The sequence below is a fragment of the Diabrotica undecimpunctata genome, chromosome 8 (genome assembly GCF_040954645.1).
Source record: "Diabrotica undecimpunctata isolate CICGRU chromosome 8, icDiaUnde3, whole genome shotgun sequence".
NCBI lineage: Eukaryota > Metazoa > Arthropoda > Insecta > Coleoptera > Chrysomelidae > Diabrotica > Diabrotica undecimpunctata.
Genome location: NC_092810.1, coordinates 83,371,288 through 83,397,708, shown reverse-complemented (window position 1 = coordinate 83,397,708; position 26,421 = coordinate 83,371,288). Strand labels below are relative to the sequence as shown.

Sequence of the window (26,421 nt, the reverse complement as noted above, 5' to 3'; positions counted from 1 at the left end):
ATTTTTAAAAAAGGTAACAAACTCTACCCCAACAATTATCGTCCGATTAGCTTGCTGCCAGTAGTTACCAAAGTTATGGAAGCCATTATCTCTGAGGAGATGACCAAATTCCTTCTCCAGGAAGATGTTATTCCAACACAACAACATAGATTTGTCTCTGGTCGCTCTACTCCAACCAATCTCTTACATTGTGTTAACGACTGGACGTCATCCCTTAACAGTTCGCAGCCGGTCGACGTTGTTTATCTAGATTTCTCTAAAGCCTTTGACCGTGTACCTAAGCGCAGACTTCTACATAAGCTAGAACATTTCGGAGTTCGCGGTACTTTACTTCGTTGGATAGATGATTTTCTGACAGATCGATATTACAAAGTTAGAGTTGGCGAATCTTTCTCACAGGACAGGTTAGTGGAAAGTGGAGTGCCTCAGGGTTCCGTCCTTGGACCTCTGCTGTTTACAGTTTACACCAGCGATGTTCCTTATTACGTCTCAAGTAAAATATCGTTCTACGCTGATGACACAAAAATATATGCCAATCCAATCACAAACCAGCTAACCCTCCAAATGGACTTGGACTCTATTTTAACCCCAGTTAGACCCAGTGGTTACCCCAGTTAGACCCCAGTTTTAACCCCAGTTTAGACCCAGTGGTTACTACCCTTAAACGCGGAAAAATGTGTAGTGCTTCAAATTGGTAAAAATAACCCACTTGTGCCGTACTTTGTTAACGGGCAGCCATTAGATTCTGTGTTTTCGTATAACGATCTTGGTGTTATCATAAACAGCAGCCTAACTTGGTCCGACCATATTACCTCTATTTGTAAACGTGCGAACTCCAGACTGTATCTTATTCGGAGGTGTTTTTCGAGAATTTCAATGCAATCATTCTGTAAACTTTACACTCTGTACGTAAGACCCATACTTGAATACGCTGGACCAATGTGGTATCCTGATCTGGTTCGAGACAAGACTATGTTGGAAAACGTCCAAAGAAAAGCCACCCGAATTTCTTTGGGACCGAGAAAGACGGTCTTTTGAACTTCGCCGATAACGTGGAGACTTAATTACAACTTTTAAAATATTAAAATTCAATTTTGGAGATCTCGATGAAATGTTTATCATTAATCAAGATGAACGCCTCAGAGGTCATCAGTTCAAACTGAAGAAAGAAAATTTTTCTACAAGATCAAGACCGAACTTTTTACCAAATAGAGTTTTTGAGTGCTGGAATAACCTTAACGATAACATTGTCTCTGCTTCCTCTACCAATTCGTTCAAAAACAGACTTGACCGTTTTACATTATAGTTAAAATATTGTTTTTCTTTTAAACCAAAAATTGTAATTTTATTTCTTTTATTTGTAATTTTTGTTTTTTACTAGTAGGTTATTAATGAAATTTCTTTGTTTTTGGGCATAATAGGGACTTAGTTCCTCTGCCCTCGCTTATGTATAATAATAAAAATAATAATAATAATAATAAACTGAAGAAAGTGCCAATAAATTGTACCCAAGCCAAGAAGAAATCCATGAGTTTTGGGGAAATCAACTTTCCACACCAGGTGCTCTTAACACCAATGCTGGATGGATTGAAGATACGGCGCACAACTGCCAACACTACGTTACTGCTCCCTACGAACCCTTTACTACTGAAGAAGTTTCAAATATTATCAAAGAGCTTCATAACTGGAAATCTCCTGGACCAGACGGCATTCAAAACTTCTGGCTTAAGAAGTTTTGGAGTATTCATGAGTGCTTATCAGCATTAATTAATCACAGTATTTCTAATCCGCAGGAAATACCATCTTTCCTAACCCAGGGAACAACTTATTTAATACCAAAAGATCAAAATAACACCCAAGATCCATTGGATTACTTGTCTTCCAACTCTGTATAAATTGCTCACATCCTGTGTGGCCCGGCGTATCATCTTAATCATCTATTGTATATGGATGATTTAACACTATTGGTTTCTACTCGATGCCACCTGGATCAGATGCTGAAAACAGTGGAAAATTTCTCTAATGACATTAGTATGCACTTCGGCCTTGATAAGTACCGTGTCTTAAATATAATTAAAGGAAAGGTTCAGCCCGGTGGATTCGATATGCAAAACGGCCAGAACATCGAGGCTATGGGTGAAAATGATATGTATAAATACCTCGAAATAAAGTAAGCGCGGAAGATTGACCATAAGCAAATGAAAACAGATAACAACTGAGTTTATACGAAGGGTAAAACAGCTGCTTCGTTCACACCTTAATAGTAAAAATTTGTTTAAGGCACTAAACACCTATGCATGTTCCGCGCTTAGCTACTCGTTTGGTATTGTTAAGTGGACAAAAACGGATATAGAAAATCTTCAGCGAAAAGTACGAACACACCTCACAAAGGCACAAAAACACCATCCTCGAAGTGCAGTAGAAAGAACGACATTACCGCGGTATTTAGGAGGACGAGGACTTATGGATATAATTGAGCAACTAGAAAAACACATTACTAATTTAAGAACTTATTTTCAGGTGCAGGCTGAGACATCTACTCTACATCGCGCGATTTGTGCAGTAGATGATACAACACCGATCAAACTAAGGGAACCAGAAATGGGAATAAACCATCTTACTAAGGACGAAAAAATGCGCACCTGGATGGGTAAACCTCTTCACGGGCGACATTCTAATGAGGTCAGTCAAGACCACGTCGACAATAAAGCGTAGAACTATTGGCTGACATCAGGAAAGATGTTCCCTGAAACAGAGGGTTCATTACTCGCCATTTAGGATCAGGTTATACCAACAAAAAATTACCGCGGTATCAAGGGGGAAGAGGACTTATGGATATAGGTGAGCAATTGGATAAACAAATTGCTAATTTAAGAATTTATTTTCAGGTACAGGCTGAGACATCTACTTTACATCGAGCAATTTGCGCAGTAGATCATACGACGCCGCTTAAACTGAGGGAACAAGAAATGCGCATAAACCACCTGACTAAGCAAGACAAAATGCGCACCTGGATGAGTAAACCTCTGCATGGGCGACATCTTAATGAGATCAGCCAAGAATATGTCGACAATACAGCGTCGAACTATTGGTTGACATCAGGAAAGATGTTTCCCGAGACTGAGGGTTTCCTACTTGCCATTCAGGATCAGCTTATTCCAACTAAAAATTACCTGAAATATATTGTTAAAGATCCTCAAGTCCAAAATGACAAATGCCGATATGGATGCCAAGCCCAAGAAACCATCCAACATCTTACCGGTGGCTGCCAGGCATTTGTCGGTACTGATTATAAAGAACGTCATGACTCAGTAGGAAAGATTATCCACCAAGAACTAGCTGACAAACTGGGACTTCTCCAAACCGACCATCTTCCTTATTATCAATACGTCCCTGATAGAATGTTTGAACACTGTGCTTACAGACCAACCAGTGGCCCATAATAAACCCGATCTCATACTAGTTAATAAAATTACTAGGCAAACAACACTTATTGATGTGGCGATACCCAACACCAATAATTTACGTGTTAAATACAACGAAACGATCGCCAAGTACAGAGATCTAGAAATACAAATCAGGAGACAATGGAGAATGGAAAGTATCCAGACGATACCTATTATTCTTTCTACCACTGGAGTCATCCCGAAGAGCCTTCTAGAAAACATAAAAAAGCTGGGTCTAAATGAACATCTATATAAGATTATGCAGAAAGCTGTGTTACTTTCGACGTCCAGATGCATACAAAATTTTTTGGGAGATACACCGACATACCAAGTCACCTAGGACTCGATAACATGGAAAGAGTCCCACCAGAGCTCAATCCTTTTGATACCGTAGGTATCTGGGATGAGTGAATTTTCCCCTTAGAGGGAGTGTGAGCCGTGTGGCTAAATCTGGATAATAATAATGAACCAAACCACAACACAATGAACCACAACACACACAATGAAACAACCAAATATCACCCAATTACTTGTCTTCCAACTCTGTATAAATTGCTCACATCCTGTGTAGCCCGGCGTATCTACCAACACTGTACTCTAAATAATATCATAGAGCCTCAACAGAAAGGGTGCGCTAAGGGCTCTATGGGCTGCAAAGAACAACTTATCATCGACTCTGTCATTTTTAATCAAGCATATAGCAAAAAGGAATCTCTTTACTGCTTTCATCGACTACAAGAAAGCGTTTGATTCAGTTCCGCATGAATGGCTTGTAGATATATTAAAAATATATAAAGTCGATGATAACATAGTGACCTTTTTAAAACATATAATGTCATCTTGGAAGACAAAAATTCACCTCCAAATACCTGGTGAAAACAATATCGAAACTGAAACTATAGCAATCAACCGGGGCCTATTTCAAGGAGACTCGTTGAGCCCACTGTGGTTTTGTCTAGCGATGAACCCCCTATCACAGCTACTAAACTCAACTGACACAGGTTTTAGCATCAAAAATAACACTACTGTTGTGACAAAGCTTAATCATCTATTGAATATGGATGATTTAAAACTATTGGCTTCTACTCGATGCCACCTGGATCAGATGCTGAAAACAGTGGAAAATTTCTCTAATGACATTAGTATGCACTTCGGCCTTGATAAGTGCCGTGTCTTAAATATAATTAAAGGAAAGATTCAGCCCTGTGGATTTGATATGCAAAACGGCCAGAACATCGAGGCTATGGGTGAAAATGATATGTATAAATACCTTGGAATAAAGCAAGCGCAGAAGATTGACCATAAGCAAATGAAAACTGAGATAACTACTGAGTTTATACGAAGGGTAAAATAGCTGCTTCGTTCACATCTTAATAGTAAAAATTTGTTTAAGGCACTAAACACATATGCATGCTCCGCGCTTAGCTACTCATTTGGTATTGTTAAGTGGACAAAACGGATATAGAAAATCTTGAGCGAAAAGTACGAACACACCTCACAAAGGCACAAAAACACCATCCTCGAAGTGCAGTAGAAAGAACGACGTTACCGCGGTATTTAGGAGGACGAGGACTTATGGATAGAAGTGAGCAACTAGAAAAACACATTATTAATTTAAGAACTTATTTTCAGGTGCAGGCTGAGACATCTACTCTACATCGCGCGATTTGTGCAGTAGATGATACAACACCGATCAAACTGAGGGAACCAGAAATACGCATAAACCATCTTACTAAGGACGAAAAAATGCGCACCTGGATGGGTAAACCTCTTCACGGGCGACATTCTAATGAGGTCAGTCAAGACCACGTCGACAATAAAGCGTAGAACTATTGGCTGACATCAGGAAAGATGTTCCCTGAAACAGAGGGTTCATTACTCGCCATTTAGGATCAGGTTATACCAACAAAAAATTACCTGAAATATATCGTCAAAGACCCTCAGGTCCAAAATGACAAATGCCGATATGGATGTCAAGCTCAAGAAACCATCCAACACATTACCGGGGGTTGCCAGGCATTTGCTGCAACTGAATATAAGGAACGGCACGACTCAGTAGGAAAGATCCTTCATCAAGAGATAGCCCTCAAACTGGGACTTCTCCAAGCAAACCATCTCCCATATTATCAATACGTTCCTGAATGTATGAATGCGTATGGTTAAATCTGGATAATAATGATAATACGGAAAGAGTCTCACCAGAGCTCAATCCTTTTGATACCGTAGGTATCTGGGATGAGTGAATTTTCCCCTTAGAGGGAGTGTTAGTCGTATGGCTAAATATGGATAATAATGATCTTATATGTACAATGATATCCCCAACAAGAAAATTGACTCGATTATCTTTATTAAAATTACCGTTCGGCATCCGCTTACTTCTAATGGGACTGTTTACCCCAGACATCAGCCCGGGGCAAAACTATCCAAAAATGCAAAATGTACTTACAGTAGTTTTCCTTTTAAACACAAACTAATATACTTATAACCAATAATGAGGACCAAATAAACAACAAATACCGAAGTCACCTCGTAGAGCGTATGATAAGCACGTCTTTACTGGTCAACAGTTGGAGTACGAATGAATTTTTAAAGATATTTTTACTTATTATCAATAAATATGATACAGTTTTGAGTCTATCTAGTCTCTCAGTTATTTTGAATATCCAATACTATAAACAGCAGATGCAGTTCTTTCATCGCACTTGTGTGTTGTTTGGTTTGGTTTTGGACAGAATAGATCTCAGTGTATTGAATGTTGTAGTGTTGTGTTATTTATTATATCCTTTTTAATTTTTCCGATATGTCCTTTACATTTGATATTATATGAACTTAAATGAATGAACTGAATAAATTTTTGATGGACATCAACAACAAAGAAGAATAAATCAAATCCATGGTGGAAAAAGAAAACAACTCCTACCTTTTCTGGATGTGTTAATGGTAATAAAAGAAGATAAAGGATATGCAACTAAAGTATCTAAAAAACCAAATCACACCAACAGATATTTAAATTATTACTCAAAACACAACTTTAAATATATTAAAAAGAGAATTATCAAACTATTATATGATAGAGCCCAAAACACCTGCCCTAATAAAAATTCATTTCAGAAACCATGAGAAAAACCTGCTAACAAAGGTTAAAAAAAATTATTATCCATTGTCATTTATAAAAAAATAATATCACAAGATTGACGAAAGGAAACGACATCAACAATAAAGACGAATCAATCGTGTGCGGCGACCAGAAGAAGAATTAGGTCAAGCAGGAATGTCACCGGTCGAACGCCAAGGACTAGGTTATGTTTATCTTGATAAAATAAAGTTCTTTTTAATTAAAATACATAACATTACTCAGCGATATTGTATCCACGTGTAAGTCAGTCCACACGTTCAAGTTGTGTGAAGTCAAAGTTTAAGGATTAAGTGCCGATGTCACCACGTGTCCACCACCTAACATTGTAACATTATAAAGAATAGCCAATAAATTGGGATTTTTCACAAGTCTTAAAATGAATAAAATCTCAAATCATGGCAAATAACCTAAATGGTAATATAGAACATTTTCACCCAAAAGTGGGAGATACAGTAAGATACATGGAAAGACTGGATCTCTTAGTTACAGCTCTTTGTATGTAATATGGTAGAAGCACGAATGAAGGTGTCTATGTTATTAACACTATTCGGTGGAGAGGCATACTTAACGCTTAAGGACATTTTAACTCAAGATTTACCTAGCGCTGATAGTTATGATGTGTTTAAAACAAACTTAGTTGAACATTTTATTCCAAAAAGGTTACAAATTGCAGAAAGGTATAAGTTTTGGAATGCCACTCAAGAACAAGGAGATGACATTAAAGCTTATGTCAAAAAGCTCAAGTGTTTGTCAGTACACTGTAAGTTTGGTGTATTTTTGCAAGAAGCTTGGAGAGACAAATTTGTCTGTGGTATTAGGTCACAAGCCATTAAGAGAAAGTTATTATCAATGAATAATTTAACATTTAATGTTTCATTACGTGAAGCTTTTTCGATGGAATTGGCTAAAGACCAAGTAAAATATAAGAATATGGAAAGTGCAGTCAGTACGACGGCAGAAAGTCTTGATAAAATTACTTTTAAGAATCAAAAAAAGTCAAATAGTTCCACTGTGTTTAAGAAAAACAGTAAAAAGTGAAGCCATGTTATCGATGTGGAGTCTAAAAGCATGATCCAGACAAGTGTCCAGCAAAGTCCTGAGAATGCTTTAAATTCAAAATGATAGATCATACAAGTCGTGTTTGCAGAAGTGAGAAAGTCAATAAACTGAATTAATCAGAGAAGAAATCTACTAGTAAGAAGAAATAATTTGAGATAAACAGTGGGGCTTGTAGAACTATTACGCACATCACAGACTAAAAAATACCTACTAGAATTGAAGTTGTATAGTGTTAAGTATCGGTTTAAAAGTGTTAAAAAGGCAAGTATTAACATTGCGGGAGAGACTGATGTGTTTATGCCAGTCAAGAACAAAATAGTAAGTTTACCATCAGTAATTTTAGATAGCAGTCATAAATTTACACCACTGCTTGGCCGAAATTGGCTAAATGTACTAAACCCAGACTGGAAACATGAATTGTCATTTGACTGTCTAAATAGGATAGAATTAACTCTTCAGTGCATGGATGGACAGGAAATTTCAACTGAGTGTTGTCAGTTTGGGTCACAGTCGAATGAATCTTTGTCTGAGCAGTCAAATGTCAGTCAAACAGTTCTAGTAAGCAGTTGTCTTTTGCAGGTAATATGTTTCAGCCAGATAGTCAAGTCAATATTTAAAATCATTCTAGTAAGTCCAAATTGTCAAATGTGTGTCAAAAGCTGTCAGGTTAATCAGACAGAATGTCAGAGGCTAGCTCAAAAATTGAGAAATTAGTAAAAGATTTTCAAAATGTTTTTAATGATATGTCACAGTCTTGTATTAAAAACTTTAAAGTTGAATTGAATCTGAAGGAAAGAGCACAACCTGTGTTTCATAGAACTTACGATATGCCGTTTGCATTGAAAAGCAAAGTAGAGTTGTAATTAAAAACAATGTGTTATCCACCAGGTAATCCACCCAGCAATGGCTTTGCTGATAGAGCTGTTCAAATAGTAAAGAAAGATTTAAAAAAACTTTATTTTCGGTATAAGGGGAAGAGATAACTAAACAACAAATTTTGTTTAAGGCTTATCCTCGAAAATCCTAACGGTAAAATTCAGTGCGATATCTATTTCAAAAATATCTTTCTTTACAAAAGCAAAATCCAGTTACGAAGAATAGTCTAAACGTCATCTTGCACTAAAGTTGGGCTTTTTACCTACTTACAACCGGACACCCACCCCCTGTAGTGAAAAGTCTTGGGTCTATACAATAAAGCGAGCGGGAGGTCTTCTATTCAGTGCGGTTATGGTGTAATTAGAATAATAGGAGTATACCAGAGTAATATTATTTATTAAATAATTAATTCACAACTTAGCAAAGGTACATACAGGTATGTATAATAAGATATTTTGAGGTCACAGTATTGCCGAATTCGTTTTTTTATGTCTTATATTTGTTTTTTTTTTTGTTACTTTTTTACTCTCAAATTGGCTTTTAACGTAGAATTACAGTTTGATGATAAATATTCTGAAATGGAAAATGTTGAGATGTGGCGAATAAAAACATTCATGAAATTAAAATGAAAGGATTTACGTCTATTAATAGTGCGATTTATAAAATTAGTACTTGAAGCCCAAATCGCGGGAGGAATATGTGCATCAGTTTTCAAATATTTATTATTTATTATTTATTATATAATTTCTAAATTAAACCACTTTCACTTCTTTAGGTAATAATGTATCTGTTTTGACAACTAAATAAGTAATTAGACAAAATAATGAGTATTATTTTGAAATTATTAATTTCAAAACAGGAGTTTAAAGAATTAGAAGGAGGTAGTCCGGGCCCAGTTGAACGGTCAAGCTTATTCCAGTGGAATAAGTAGGAAGTGCCAAAACTAAATCATCTACATATCTTTTAATAAAAGGAATGAAAAAAGTGCAATTGTTGATACAATCACTGATAACATCATCCATGACATAGCTACTTAGAATGGGTGAAAGACTAGATCCCATAATTTAAACAAAGGTCAGAAATTCAAAATCTAAGCAAAATTTATAATTATATTATTTCTATGTAGTTTATATATGAAACCAGTAAAATATCACATTTTGATTTAATTTTCCATGTATTTGTTACATTTTTTCAGGCATTTATCAATGGTGAATAAATCTTCTTCTTTTTTGTTACTAAACAAAAAAGAATTTTTGTACAAAATTTTATTTTTGGCAATATAATTGTCAAAAATAAAAATTTTAAGTTGGTATTTATGACATTGAGGCTTAATTGTAATTGTCACTATTCAAATTTATTTATAAATTCAATTGTTTTTATGTTAAGAAACTTTTTCAAAGTTATATTAAATTTTCAGAGAAGCATTTATTAGATTATAGCATTTTTGTATTAATATTTTTTGAAATATGTTAGCAGCATTTTTATATACTAAACTAATTTTATTTGGTGAGTTACCAAAAATTTTTTCTTTCTAGTTCAACTTTGTAAGATATTTTGTATTTTTTAGCAGCTTTTGATAATAATTGTAAACACAATTGAAAGCTCGAGTAAAAAATAGTTAACAAATAGCCCCTTTTTTTGACTCCATCCCATCCAAAACAGTTTTATATTTTTTCCAAACGAGTCACAAGTACTTCTTTTTCTTACTCTTATACATATATATATATATATATATATATATATATATATATATATATATATATATATATATATTATTGTATTATGTATTACTATATGGATGTGAAACATGGATCATGAAGGATAATATGATGGACAATTTAGGATGTGACTCAGGTATATGATAAAGTATGGCAAAGACGCCATAACTATAAACTAAACTATATTTACCAAAACGATACTCTCAAATACTTGGAAAGATATTTCAGAATTAAACAGGAAGATACATACACGGAACTGAAAGAAATTACAGCAGGGCTGCCACAAAGAAGTGTCTTTACCTTTTGTATACGTGTTATATTATTGTTCTATAAAATAATACAATTGCAACATTTACCGATGATACTGCTATCATAGCAATATGCAAAACCAGCGAGGAAGCGACAGAAAAATTACACAGATGTTAATCAAATATATACTCCAGGGAAATAAGCAAAAAATAGACCATGTTCGTGACACTCAATAATCCAGGTCGCTGACAACTTTTTTAGTTATTGTAGACCTTATAGGAAGAAAACCTACTTGTTTCCTGCCTTGAATTTGGAGCCGTTTTTTAATTATTAACAATTTAATGCAAAAAACGCGATTTTTTTCTATGATTATTAATGATACTAGGTATTAAAAAAATAGATTTTTGGAAGAAAATTATTGTTTTACGAATTGTTTAAACAAACTAGACCATTTATTAATTAATTAATATATAAACAAATTACATATTTGTAATGTACGTAGAAATTACATACAAATTAAAAAAAGAGTGATCAAAATCCATTGAGTAGATCCGGAGATATAGAAAATTTTATTAGTTTAAAATTGTTTGTTCGGTATTTAAACGCCATGGATTTGTGGGTTCTTCCTAGTCACTATTTGAACTACATTTTTGAAAATTCGTAGAGGGTCCTGTAAAGGTACAATGTTTGTGCAAATTTTTTAACAAAAAATACAAATCCCATTCTTTAACATGGCGTCAATAAGGTTCCTTAATTATTATAATCAAATTAGCTGTGAATTAACAAAAAAAAACATGGCTAACTTTGGCCCAAATTAACCTAGGCCAAATTTTTTTATTTGAAAATTCGGGTGAAAATACTAGCTTTTCGAATGTAAAAAAAGATTTTTTCTAGGGACAATGTTTTTAAAGTTATTCTAAATGTTTATAAACTACATAATTTCAAAAATTTGACATCAAGATTTTTGATTATAATAAATTATTCTTTTATTTTTTTTTAATGCATATTGATAGTATAAGTCTTTTGCTTTCATTTGTCACCCACAGAATTACCCTATCTTTATTATTTTCTATCTCTGTTTTTATTGTAAAAAAAAGGTCTCTGAGATAAACAAATACAATAACTTTTAAACGAATTAATATATCAGTCCCAAATTTTGAGGGTTTATTAAGTACCCCAATACCCAACTTTGGGTGGAACTCTAAAGTTTAAAGTTTAAGTTTACTAAAAGTTTTTAACAAATATCAATTGTCACTTATTTTGCAGTTTGCGAAGCAACAAATTGACTTTTCAACTTTCAAAAATCGGCATTTTGAAGCTTTGTGAATATTCTAAAAAATAAAATTTTGTAATTTTATGTCAATTATTTAGCTTTCTAATGGAGTGCAAAAAATAAAAAAAATCGCGTTTTTTGCATTAAATTGTTAATCATTAAAAAACGGCTCCGAACTTTAGGCAGGAAACAGATAGGTTTTCTTCTTATAGGTCTACAATAACTAAAAAAGTTGTCAGCTACCTGGATTATTGAGTGTCACGAGAAAATCCTTATTACCCTGGACTAATATGACTGGACAAGCAAGTGACGAAACAAACTTCATATATTATGTAAACTTTACTAACAAAAACGTTTAAAATAAATATTCCAATAACTATAAATAATCAAATTCCATATTCAAATACTGCAAAATATTTGGGTATTGTCCAATAAATATAAATAATCAAATTCCATATTCAAATACTGCAAAATATTTGGGTATTACTCTTTAATAAGCCCTAATAATGTTATTCAACATTATTTATGAGAGAGTGTATATTTCTTACCTACCTGTCGGCGAGAATCCAGAAGCTATCGACAAAGACAGCCTGTACTGACCGAGAGAGAGTAACATTTAGCAGAACTTTGAGATTTTTTAAAAAGTTTATATCAAATAGCTGCTTTGTGTTAAACTTTATGTTAAAAATAAAAACAGATTCGGAAAGTGGGTCAAATTCTGTAGTGCCCTATTTCAAAAAAAAAAAAAATTACGTTTATTTTAACCAAAAATATTTGAAAAAAAAATATTGTTTAAATAATTATTAATTTACGACCAAATAGTGCACTAGAACTTTTTAAGACCTTTCATATAAAAAAAAGAATCATCTCAATATCTGCCATAGTTTTTGCGTTATTTGACATAAACTTTTACATTGGAATTTAGCTATGCCCAGAATCGCAATGAACGGCCTTAAATCATCGAGCTTTCTGTTTGCTTATAGAAATACTCCTTCTACATCAACAAATATGACACCATCTAAAAGTATTCTAAAGTTAAAAATAAGAACCAGATTTGACTTAATCAAACTACATAGTAAATATGCTAAAGGTGGTTCACAAAATGCAGTAAGAGCTAGAAAATCCTTTAAATTAAATGAGCCAGTTTATGTAAAAAATAAACATACCAAGCTTTGGCAAAGGGTAAGATTATGAAAATATTAAGTTATTGTACTTATTTAGTGCAAGTTGAATCTCTTATCAAATTTGTTCATACAGACTCTTTAAAAAGTGATATGCGCGATCCAACATATTCACATTCCAACATAGTACCTACTATAAGTAATAATATCGCCAATTATAGTGGTCCAAAACAAGACATGTTTAGCAATATTCCCAGTGTTCCGCCAATCTTAACAGTTGACTCCCCAAAAAGTGAGTTAACACCAATATCATTGGCACAAAGTGTTATTTTAGAATCTAACCACACACCCAAAATCTTTAAAAAATGGGGGAGAAATGTTGTATATGTTTTGTGTGGCGACCAGAAGAAGATCTTAATAAAATAAAATTCTTGTAATTAAGTGTCTTTTAACTAAAATATACATCTGCTCTAACGAAAATGAATTTCCGGAAGAAAAAACCTGCTAACAAAAGTACTTATTTAAAAAAATGATTATCTATTACTGTTTATAACTCAGTGATATCACAAGATTGAAGAAAGAAAACAACATAACAGCAAAAGCAATCCAGAAATGCTCACAAGGAACAATTTGAAGATGACAACAATACCATTTGTAAAGGGCTTAGTAGAAAAATTAAAAAATGAAAAAAATAGAGAATTCGACAGATCCCAGATATGCAAATATGATTGGGACAATGAGCATAGAGCACAATAGAAAGATGCACCAATAATCATAAAAGAAATAGACTGCAAAAAGACAAAATCAAATAAGCACACTTTATCGTAATTAATGAAGAAAATCCATCAACAGAATGGGGGAAACTCTGGTTACCAATATTAAAAGAAGAAGTCAGCATTAAGAATATACCAACATTAATTAAGCAATAGAAGGTCAGCTACATAGCGTCTACAATTAACTACATAAACACACTAAAATCAGAATTTAATATTAATCCGAGGGTACATCACCTTCAGAATTTAAACTCAAAACATGGCTATTTTCCTACAACATCGAATCTAGGTAAGGCAGTTGTCAAATTGGCTGAAACAAAGTGCCAATAATTAATAAAAAAAATTACAGGTTAAAATATCTCCTTGTTTTATAAATAAACTTTTTCTTGAAAACGAATCCCGGATTGTAGATCGAAACGTCAAAAAAAATATAAAATGTAGATTTTATTACAATCAATAAGAAAACATTTTTGAACCTCTTTATATATTCAATACATTTTTGTGATTAATGATTACATAAAGGCGCTTAACACGAACACAGCGATATGCTACTCAATTTATTTCTTTATTGTTGCATAATTGGTTCAAGATTTAAAACTTGCTTACAATTAAAACATAACAAACATATGTTTTGAAAGAGGCTAACAAAACCCACAACAAATCCATGTAGCATATATGTATATAATAAAATCTTCATGGCTCCAAAAAATATGACCGTTTCAATTTATTAATGCTGTTATTTCGAATTTAAAAACTTTTTCTGTGTCCACGGAAGCGTAAATTAATTATGCACGCATGATGATAATGTAGTACCTAAGTACGGGATAGTCTCAGTACTTGACTTCCTTAAAAAAAAATCAATATTTGGCAATCCATTAACACTTTGGTTTTTGGTAAATATTTATACTACCACCGTTGCTTTCTACACATAAAAAATGACCCGATTCTCGACCTTGATTTCGGTAAATCGCTTTCAGCCTTTGTTAAAATTTCCCGAAAATTAATATACGAGAGTTCTCATAAATTTTCTTTACAAATATAGTCTACAAATCTTAGAATTCACATGATGAATTTTTTCCTGTGAGATCTAATATATTGCTTTCAAACTGATCGAATAAGAACTTTTGTTAAAAAATATATTGCAAGGTCAATGTTCCAAAAGAATAAACTTCACAGATAAATATGCAAAATATTATATTCCTCATTATTAAATAGGTAACAAAAAAATCGAAATTTTAGGTAATAATTTCTTCGTATCTTTAAAGGAAATCACTAATTAGTCCGTAAGGTATAATGTTTACTTGTTGATTTTTACTCTTAACGATCATGTTGAGGTCTTGGGTGAGATAATGGCCTACGATGGCTTCTTCTTTCCATCCATCTTTCGGGATGGTAGAGATCACGCCGAATCAATTTTTTTGCTGTCTGTATAATTTAACATAAACTCTTTAAAACCCGGTCGACAATTTTTATGTACATATTACTGTGGCTGATTGGTTCTTGCTTCTGCAGTATAATTTGAACAGGCATATAGTGCAAGAGGATTTATGTACACCACTTTTGGTTTCCCTTTTAACAGTTTTTTAATGCGATATATAATATAATCTATTTTATTTTTAGTTTCATATGGACCTCTTCATTCTATGAAATTCATAAATTTCTAACCTCTAACACCTGCCGAACCGACTGAAAAATTTTTTAACGATTAAATCTACAACTCTACAAGTCTCCTGGTTTCTGATTGTATATACATACATATATATATATATATATATATATATATATATATATATATATATATATATATATATATATATATATATATATATATGTATATATATATACATATATATATATACATATATATGTATATATATATATACATATATATGTATATATATATATATATATATATATATATATGTATATATATCCATATATATATATATATATATATATATATATATATATATATATATATATTCATAAAAAAAATTTGAGTTGATACTAAGACATTTTCATATATTTTTTCGACGTTTCGGCAGGAAATCCATGTCTTTTTCAAGAAGTAATATTGACTAAAAAAACATTTTATGACAGACATAATATGGTTTAAAAGTTAAACTTTAGCTTACCAAGCATGTAAAAATTCGGTACTAACAAGTAGACGTCACAATTAAAATAATATTAAAACATAGGACATACCCACTAAGTCACTACATGTAAAATGTATTTTAAATCTAATGTGTTGTTTATTGATGTTAGTTTATCGTTTAAACAATCAGTTATTTTAACATCATAGGCGTTCTGAGATTGTCTTTTTATGTGTTTTTAAATTAAGTTAAAATATATTTTGTTCAAATTTTTGACATCTTTTTTATCGTTTATTGCATTATTATTTTTTTTTTCTCTTCCCTATTATTATTCTATTATTCTTATTATCTATTATTTTTATATATATATATATATATATATATATATATATATATATATATATATATATATATATATATATATATATATATATATATATATATAGATTGTTTCCGTTTGGTTCCGTTCGAGTTTGGGGTCTTAATCTGGCTACTTCTCTCACTCGTGGCGTACCAATATCGTGTTGTGGTAGAAATACAAGAACCGTCAAACGGCATTGAGATCTTAATCTGCCTACTCCTCAGTGTCGCGTGACCTAACCCAAGAAGGTCCTTTAGATAAAGATATGTTAGTAGTCAGGATATGAGCAAATTATTTGGTTATATGTGTTAATGATTATTTGTGGATGCGTTTGGTGCTTGCAGTGGAATAGGACATGAACACTTGACTAACGTAACGGTAGTAACTAAGGGTGAACAGGTCAAGTCTTATTTGGTTTTATTTGTGTAAGTTTTGGATGCTCTATACATTTTATTTATTCTTTTTTGAAAAGGAAAGTGGGTTTTAAGTTGTTAAGAGATTATTCTGAAGCTATTTTAAAGTAGATACTATTTTAATAGGAATAAGCCACAATTGAAGGTTAAAACGTTGAAACGTATTGACGTTTCAATTTCCTATTCGGAAATCATTCTCAAAATACAATCAAATAAAAACGTTGATATTTTGAGAACGATTTCCGAAGTGGAAATTGAAACGTCAATAAACTTATTTTAACCTTTAATTGTGGCTTATTTCCATAAAAATAGTTTCTACTTGTTGAAAGATGATGTCAAAACGAGATTAATTTGATGTGACTGCATTGGGTATATATCCAGATGTCTTCGTTAGCGTAGAAACTACTCTAGTAGCTCTAATTCTACTTTTTCTCTTCTTCTTTTTATACAAACATCATTCTGTCTGCTTTTCAATGTGCCTCCAGTAAGTTGTTGTTCCATCGTTTTTCAAGTCTTCCTACTGATCGTCTTCCTATTGGGAACCGTCTCTTGCCATCTTTACTAATCTATTTGTTTTCATTCGGCTTATATGACCATTCCATTCTACTCTTCTACTTCTTACCCAGACCTTGATGTTTTTTACCTTGCATCTACGTCCTATATCTGGGCTTCTAGCTCTGTCGCATAGTGTTTTGCCATCAATTTTTCTAAGTGTTTTCATCTCTGCTGTTTCTAAAATTCTTTTTGACCTCTCTGTGTCAGGTCGTGTTTCTGCCGCGTATATCATTATTGGCTTGATGACTGTTTTGTAAATTCTATCTTTCATTTCTTTTCAGATATTTTTATTTCACAATATTGTTTTACTCAGGCAGTCTGCGCTGTTTGCTCTATTCACTTAACCTTCTACGTCTGTTTCAAGCTTTCCGTAGTTAGATAATGTTGTGCCTAGATATTTAAACTCTATCACTTGTTATATTATCTGACCTTCCAGCTCCAATTTACATCTTAGTAACTTTGCACTCATAAGGGTAAGACGTTTTAGCAGCATCTTTGATATTTAATATTTTGAAAAAGTCAGATTTTTACTGCAAAAATTTATTTACGACTTGTTTTGTTACCTCTCTAATTATTAAATGTCACATTTATCGCGATTGATATTTGTGTTTTTGCATGGTTTCTTTTGTTTTTTTTTTGTGAAACATTCGCCGAACACGAAAAAGTTGCACCATTATTCGTTATACCGTTTTCACTTACTTCTTAAAAAAACGATATTTATACCGCTAGGATTTTACCTCTTTTTATGGTCTTACTGTTTTATTAAACTTCTGACAAATTTAATTGAGATTTAAACTGCGATAAATGTTTACAAATGGAGCATGACAATGGTACATTACGCTTTTCAATAAAAACGGCATTTACATTTAGAATCGTTTAGTTCTTGTAAATTTCTATAGCAACAATTTGTCTTGGTAATTTTTTGATTTTAATTAAGGAGCGTAATTGTTTTACTGAAATAATTCTTGCAAAGTTCTTATAAAAATGACCAAAATAAAATCAAAAGATAAATAAAAAAAGAAATACCTAAAAATGTTCTGAAACTGTTTTATTGTTGAATGATTAAGTTAAATATTATAGGATGAAACCACAATCGATTTTAATCAAAATTACATTTTTAACTGCTATTTGATGTTTCGATTTCTACTCTGGAAATTGTTTCCAAAAAAGATTAAAAAGGTTTCCAAAAAAATAGTGAGGTGTTTTTATAACCGAAGTTGTTTAGCGGTTAAGATCGTTAAAGAACTACCTAAAAACTTTAAACTTTAACCTTTTAACTTTAAACTTTTTTTTAAACATGTGTTTATTTGAAAGACAAAGAAATCAAAGACCTACCTGTGATATTTATAGTTCCTTAATTGGCTAAAGCACTTTCCACATTCTTCGCACTTATACGATTTTTGTTTATCGCTATTTATTTCCACCTGAGTTACGCCACAAATTGATTTATGATTAACAACGTTGTTACTTTCAGCAATATTAGCATGTTTATTAGAATTTTCAGGTAGGTCTCTATTGTTTTGCAACTTAAAATTTGACGAATGCGGCATTTCTGGAACATCGGTATTTTCTAAAGACTTATCTGATACATCATGGTATCTGTAACTATCTACTTGAAATGCGTGATTTAATGTTAACCATTTTTGACTATTTGTCCGTACATTCTCACTATGATCTTTGTCTTCGTTTGAACGATCAGAAAACCATGGAATTCTAGCATTTGGCCTAACGTTATCTGGCGATTCGTTAATATCAAGACACAGTTGTGTTTTAAAATTATTTTTATCAAATGGACATGAGTCAGATATTACTCTATATCGATGAGTATCGTAGCATCTTGGAACTATAGGAAGTTGAAAGTTATTGTTGGAATCGTGTTCCAGTAACTTGGAGTAATGAATATGTGCAGGTAACTGAAACAGTTAGATTTAGATTATATCCTTACAAATACTTAAATAATAAAATAATAATGAGTTTAATAGTACCTGGGTAATAAATAAATGGTAGAAACGTTAAAGTTAAAAATAAGATAAACACTTCTTAAAAAGAAAATGACAGACAATCACAAACGACAGTTATAACTTAAATGAAACAATATCGAATGATATTGTTTTATTTAAGTTTATTTGATTATAGTTTATTGTATTTTTCTTACCAGATATTCGGAATCTTCCCTTGGATCACCTAATACCGTTTCAACTCTGGGTTGCCAGGGACTAGGCAACAAACAACTGTTCATTTTCCTCCGTTTTTTGCTGCGTTCGATCAATTTTATCTTCTGAATAGATATCAGCTCAGGTAACTTCTTTTTCTTTTTAAAATATTCTTCTTGCATTTTTTCTTTACTGTAAAATATGTTTTTATCGTTTTCTGTTTTAGTATCGATATTTTCATCGGTTCTCTGATTTAAAATCTGATGTTTTAACGGTTCTATGTCTAACTGAATTTTAAACAGTTTTGCCAAATTTAGAAATTGTTGAACTGTATCTGAATAAACTGTGGCAGCCCCGGTGTATATGTAATCTAGAATTAAAGACATCGTATGATTTGGAATATCAGGAAGAATAATAACAGCTGGATCTGCGGACCCTTCCAGCAGCAAGTTCTAGAAGAGAAGTAGAATTGATATTATAAAGTTTATATTATGACGATTATTGAATATAAATGTGTGTCTATTATTACTAAAACTATCGGTGATAACAAGTATTTTTTTCTAAGTAATTATTAAAACTTATTTTTACTATCCTGTCAGTTTTTAACAGTCAGATCTTAAAAAATTTAAAGTCAATAACAGAATAGGCGAAAAAGTGATAAATAAACGATAATAAGTACAAACAATACAAAATCATAAATATTAGTGGCAGTATATAGGTATCAATTTTACTGAAGATTTTTTGAATTTGTTACCAAATATAGATTTATTGCAAAGGTGGTGTGATACAATTAAACGCATAGTAAATATTAAGTAGAACACATCCTAATAGAAGCCGGGTACTTCTCTAATCTAATAATAATTTAGACCAGTCTTAAAAGGTACAAAAATAAGTGAAAGAATCTCAAATGTAAAATAAAAAAAAAGGGTAATAAAAGTAGTCGCTTCAATAAGAAATTCTTAAAATAACCCCACCAAGCAATGGAATATACGAAGAAAAACAATTAAGGAAGTGACAGATGGCATCGTCGCATTAGAAGAATCAACTCCATGCAACGTTTGCTTCGCTGATGAATGTGAAGATATCACTAAAAGAAAGAATAATGCATATAAACTTATGCAACAAGGAGAAACACAAGAAAAGGAGCAAACGAAGAAAGAACTCAGCTGGGAGAAACAACACGTGAATCTAAGAAAAAAAGCAATCATTTGAAAACCAGATTCTGCAAGATTGCAATTGTCAAAGGGACAGAAAAAACTAGATAGGTCTATATAATTCTAAATAATACAAAAAAAAATTAAACAATAGCTGACAATATATAGGAATAAAAATGTGGCAAAGAAGTGAAAAGTGATACGTCAACACAAAGATCAAGAAAAAATATCCAGACAGAATCTCCTTCAATGTTGGAAGTGAGAAACGCGACTATACGTTCCAAAAACAATTTCATGGAAATTTGAGGTAAAAAATGATGTTGTTTACGGGTTGTTAATTATTAGTCACTTATTTACCTCTTGACCTGCCCAGTTTCGTGACCTGGGCAGGTCACGTGGCTCGAATGACAGATAATAGATGGACAAAGCGGATACTGGAATGGAGACCAAGAGATGATGCCTACCGAAGCAGAGGTCGTCCACCAACACGTTGGACTGACGATCTAAAGCGTTGTCATAGGAATTGGATGCAAGAGGCACAATATTAAAATAGATGGAAAATTATGAGGGAGATCTATGTCCAGCAGTGGATAAGCGAAGATTGAATGATGATGATGATGACTTTACCTCTTAACAACTGTTTTTATTTCTGAACATTAGGTTACTGCCTTGTTACAATATTGGTTGTTTCCAATAACAATAGTATGCGTAGGACCTGCACTAAAATAGCGAAATATAATTCTAATATGTATATCTACAATGACTAATTATTATTGATTCTTATTCTAATCCCGTCCGCGTATATATACTTTTATTTATACAAACAAGTGTGTGTTTTCCAATGTCACCCGTTCACCCGATTTTTAGGTTAGTCTGGCAACACTGTGTAGTTGCAAACCGTACTACTATTGGACTCGTCCAATGGCCATAATGGACTCGCCCGAGTGGGCAATGTAAAAGGAAATTTTAAGAAGGGTTGAACTGACGTAATGTTGTAAATTTGTTAGTTTAATAAAAGTTAGAAATATCAGTTGGTGGTATTAATTTTGGCGAAGAAAAAACCCGTAAAGATAATTTGGAAGTTCTTAATACGGCGTGGTTGGCGCTGTGTTAGCTATTTATGGACATTTTGGTTTAAAACGTTAGAAATTGGATTAATCTGATGAGTCTGTTCCTTTTTAAACACATTCCTATATACTATTCAGAATTTCTTTAATTTGTGTTATGAAGGGTACTTGAAATAAACAGTATTTACTTTGTATGTGTTTGTAATTATTATTGGCATTCGTAATTTTCACTTTATTGGCAATATTTAATCGTAATTATTGGGCTGAATATTGACATTGGTTAATTATTGGCAAAAATACAAAGATTTTAGGTTATTGACTTTGTATATTGGTTTAATTATCATTGGCGTACGCAATTTTTATTTTATTGGCAGTATTTAATATATTTATTGGGTTAAATACTGGTATTGGTTAGTTATTGGTTAATGTACAAAGATTTCAAGTTATTTACTTTGTATTTATTAGTTTAAATATCATTGGCATACGCAATTTTCATCTTATTGAAAATATACAACGATTTCAAGATATTTACTTTGTATTTATTGAGCTAATTATTATTGACAGTATTAGCATTCGTAATTTTCATCTTGTTGGCATTATTTAAGTTATTTAATTGTAACTGTTGGAATCATGGCAGAAAGTCATGAAAAAGAGTTAAATAGATCACGTGGCACGATTAAGGGTCAATTAACAACCTTTGAGACTTTTGTAAATAAATGTAAACTGGGTAATAATCTTTTATTTGAATTGGAAAGTTGATTAGATCGGGCAGTAGGATTATTAGATAAATTTGAAGAAGTTCAAAATGAGATAGATAATATGGCCTCAGATGAGGAATTTATAAGGAATGCTTCTGATCAAAGAGACAAGTTCGAAAATTCTTTTTAAAGAGTGATTTCATTAGCAAAATATGTTACAAGAAAGTCAAAGTCATGGGGGATTAGCGCTTCAAGCAAAACCAAGGCTGCCGACTATCCCTATCCCCACGTATAATGGGAATATAGATATGTGGATCAAGTTTAAAGAAACGTATGAGTCATTGGTACACAATAATGATGCAATCTCAAGTATTGAAAAGTTTCATTTTTTTAAAACGAGCATTACAGGGGGAACCTGAAAAAATGGTAAAAATGCGTAAAATGAGCGCGGAAAATTATGATGTTGTTTGGCAACTGTTATGTGATAGTTATGATGATAAACCTTTGTTAGTTGAGTTTCATATAGATTCATTATTAGTATTTCGGTCACTATCAAAAGAATCAATAATTGAAAGTTTGTTTGCATTGGAAAAACTTAATGTTGAATGAAATTCATGGGATCCGTTCTTGGTACATTTAATGTCGAAAAAGTTAGATCAATGATCATTTAGTAAATGGGAAGAACTTAAACCTAAAAAAGAGTTAGCAATTCTAGATCAATTTAAAGATTTTTTAAGAAATAAAATAGATAACTTAAAAAATATTGACAGGATGAGAAAAGAAAAGAACACAGTTGATAGTAAAGGGAAAAATTTTCAACCCAATTGGAAAAATAAATCAAATAAAACATTAGTGGCAGTAGAAACAACTTCTTCTTGTTTATATTGTAAAGAAAAACATTTTATTTATAACTGTTCTGGTTTTTTGAAATTAAACCCTTATGGTAGATATAAACAAGCACAAAAATTGGGCTTATGTTTAAATTGTTTGCAAAAAACTAATCACGTTAGTAAAAATTGTCAAGCTGGAAGTGCGCGGAAACATAACACACTGTTGCATTACGCTAGTGAAGGGGCAGATAATGATGTCACTGGAGTAAGTTATCAGGAAGATATTGGTCAGCTTTCTGCTATACAGGTCTGCAAAGAAGGTGCCACTGCCTCTGTTAATAATAGCAATAAATCATCAGCTGGACCATCAAGTGGTATGTCACTTAGTGATAATTCTGTTTGGTTGGAAAATGGAGCTGCGGTTCCTGGAGAGCAATTGTTATCAACCGCATTAGTTCAAATAATTGATGGGAATGGAAAAGTTGTACATGCAGAGCATGATGTTAGATTCTGGGTCTCAACCCAATTTAATAAGTGAAGAAGTGGTAAAGCGGTTAAACTTGCCTAGGAAGTCAGTAGAACTTAGTTTAGCAGGAGTTGGAAGCAAAGTCGTACAAGTCAAATATAGATGCAATGGTACAGTTAAATTAATTGGAGTGGGCTTTAGGAAAAACGTATCCTTTTTAATAGTTCCACAAATTACTGCAGTAATCTCCTGTCAGAATATATTTAAAACAAGGTTGAATATTCCGAAACATCTTCGATTGGCAGATCCAGGATTTCATAAACCTGGAAAGATTGATCTTGGTTGGGTTCAAATCTTCCATTGCTTCGGAAGACAAAGTTGGGCTGGATGGTCAATGGAAAAATAAAGTTTTATTGGAAACACATCTAATATTACTAGTTGTAATCTTAGTATATTAGACATCAGTCAACAATTGGAGAAGTTTTGGCAAAGAGAAGAGGTACCAGATGGACAAGAGGTGCTTTCAAAGAAAGATATAGAATGTGAGCAAATCTTTCAACAAACGACAAAGAGGGCTTCTGATGGTAAATTTGTAGTTCATATTCCATTGAAGAAATCATTAACAGCACTGGGTCAATCTAGGCAGTCAGCATTAAATAGATTTTATAAATTGGAACAAAAATTACAAAATAATAAAAAGTTACAAGAATTGTACATCAAGTTCATGCAAGACTATTTTGACATGGGTCATATGTCATTATCAGATGGTTCGTTGGATACTATTTCTGATTACTTTTCACATCATGGGGTGATTAATAAAAATAGTGAGACTACAAGGCTAAGAGTGGTATTTAATGGTGCAGCCACTACAGATACAGGTGTATCTTTCAATGATTTGCAATATAATGGACCAAAAGTACAAGAAGATTTGGTTTCTATATTGTTACGATTTAGATAGCACTATGTGGTAGTTGATGGAGATGTTGCAAAGATGCATAGAATGATGTGGGTTGTTCCTGAGCAACGGTCCTTGCACAAAATAATTTGAAGAGCATCACCTGATGCAGACTTAAAGTATACACTCAACACAGTCACATGTGGAACAAAGTCAGCACCTTACTTGGCAATAAGATGTTTAAAGGAGTTAGGAGTTCAGTGTGCAGAGAACAGACCTGAAGCTTCTCTAACTATTTTAAAAGATTTTTACGTATATGACCTACTTACTGGTGCTGAATCAGCAGAGGATGCAATAAGCTTGTGCAGGGAAGTGGATCAAGTTTTAAAATGTGGAGGAATGGAGTTGAGAAAATGGGTAACAAACAGTAAAGAGGTGCAGTTCGCATTGGCAAAATCAGAAGATGGCTCTGGTTCTGTTCAGATTGAAGAAAAAGACAAAAACAAGACACTGCTGTTGATGTGGGTATTTAAAGAAGACACATTAATGTTTGCAATAGATTTTTTAGTTAAAGACAATAGACATACGAAACGATCCATATTATCAGAAGTTTCAAGGATTTTTGATACCTTAGGATCGGTGGGACCCGCAGTACTTTTGGCGAAACAGTTGTTACAAAAAATGTAGCAGCAAAAACGTTACTGGGATGAGTCATTGCCTTACCATTTTGGAAACGGAATGGAAAAAATTGAGGGCAAAGTTCTTAAATTTAAATAGTCTACGAAATAAAAGACATGTGGTTTGCAAGAATGCTATAAAGGTGTACATACATGTGTTTGCAGATGCTTCAAAATTGGCATATGGAGCTTGCGTTAGCAGATGGATTGGTGACACTAAATTTGTTGTGTTCTAAAGTGAGAGTAGCTCCATTAAAGGCACAAACAATTTCAAGACTTGAACTCTGTGCTCTATTGGTATTGGTTAAATTGGTTTCAGTAGTTCAAGCGTCTCTTAGAGTGAAAATAATAATATTTTTTATTGGACAGATTCTACAGTGGCATTGTAACAGGGTTAGTCAAATTAAGGCCATTGCTAAGTGTGGTGAATTTAGACATGTGAGATCAGAACACAATCCAGCAGATCTTTTATCTAGGGGCGTATTACCGTCGAAGATTATTGGTTTACAATATTGGTGGATTGGGCCTGAATAGTTGAAATTGGAAGAGTCAGAGTAGCCAAATTTGGGGCACAAGGCACAATTGGAATTACCATACTTGAGGTATGTAATAGTTTCGCACATAGATACTAAAGAAAACCCAAAACTATTTCATTTTGAAAAATTCAGTTGTTTAAATAGGCTAAGGAGAGCTGTAGCATATAGTTTTAGAATTATTGGTATCACAGAAAGAAATTTTTGGAGCGGAAATGATGGTACTGGAAAATGGAAAACCCTGGAAGAAAAATCTTCTTAATTTGAATCCTTTCATGGATAAAGCAGGATGTCTAAGGATGAGGGGTAGATTAAACTTGACAAACCTACCTTATTCACAAAAACACCCTCGATTAATAAGTGCTAAACACAGGTTTACCATATTGTTATTTGAAATGGAACATAATAGGCTGCTGCATTGTGGCCCGCAGCAATTGTTAAGTACTATTAGAGAGAATTTTTGGGTATTGGGAGGAAGAAACTTACCACGGAAAGTGTATCGCAATTTTGTGAGATATTTCCGATGCAAACCTATTTCTTTGGAGCAAATTATGGGACTTTTACCGAAAGACAGAGGAGAAGTAAATCCTCCATTTTATATAACGGGAACGGATTATGCAGATCCTTTTTCAATGAACACAAAACGTGGTCGTGGTTGTCGTGGTTAAATAATTAAATGGTATATTGTTCTTTATGTGTGTTCATCAACTCAAGAACTTCATTACGAGGTGGTATCAAACTTAACCAGCGAAGCCTGGATATCATGTTTTCGAAGGTTTGTCGCAAACTATATTGAAGCTAATACTGAATTAAAAGAATTACTAAACTTTTTGAAACAGGAATCACAAACAATTAGTAATACGTTATGAAATGAG

The 26,421-nt window shown here is 32.7% G+C and overlaps 1 protein-coding gene across 1 annotated transcript in view; it reads right to left on the bottom strand.

Moving 5' to 3' along the window:
• Window positions 1-26,421, bottom strand: part of LOC140448468 (uncharacterized) — a 375,096-nt gene that overhangs the window by 104,024 nt on the left and 244,651 nt on the right. Inside the window, exons 3-4 of the mRNA XM_072541545.1 lie at window positions 19,229-19,678; window positions 18,409-18,986 (exon numbers count right to left, since the gene is read on the bottom strand). Coding sequence (XP_072397646.1) covers window positions 18,409-18,986; window positions 19,229-19,678 — 1,028 coding nt within the window. The remainder of the gene's footprint in view (window positions 1-18,408; window positions 18,987-19,228; window positions 19,679-26,421) is intronic.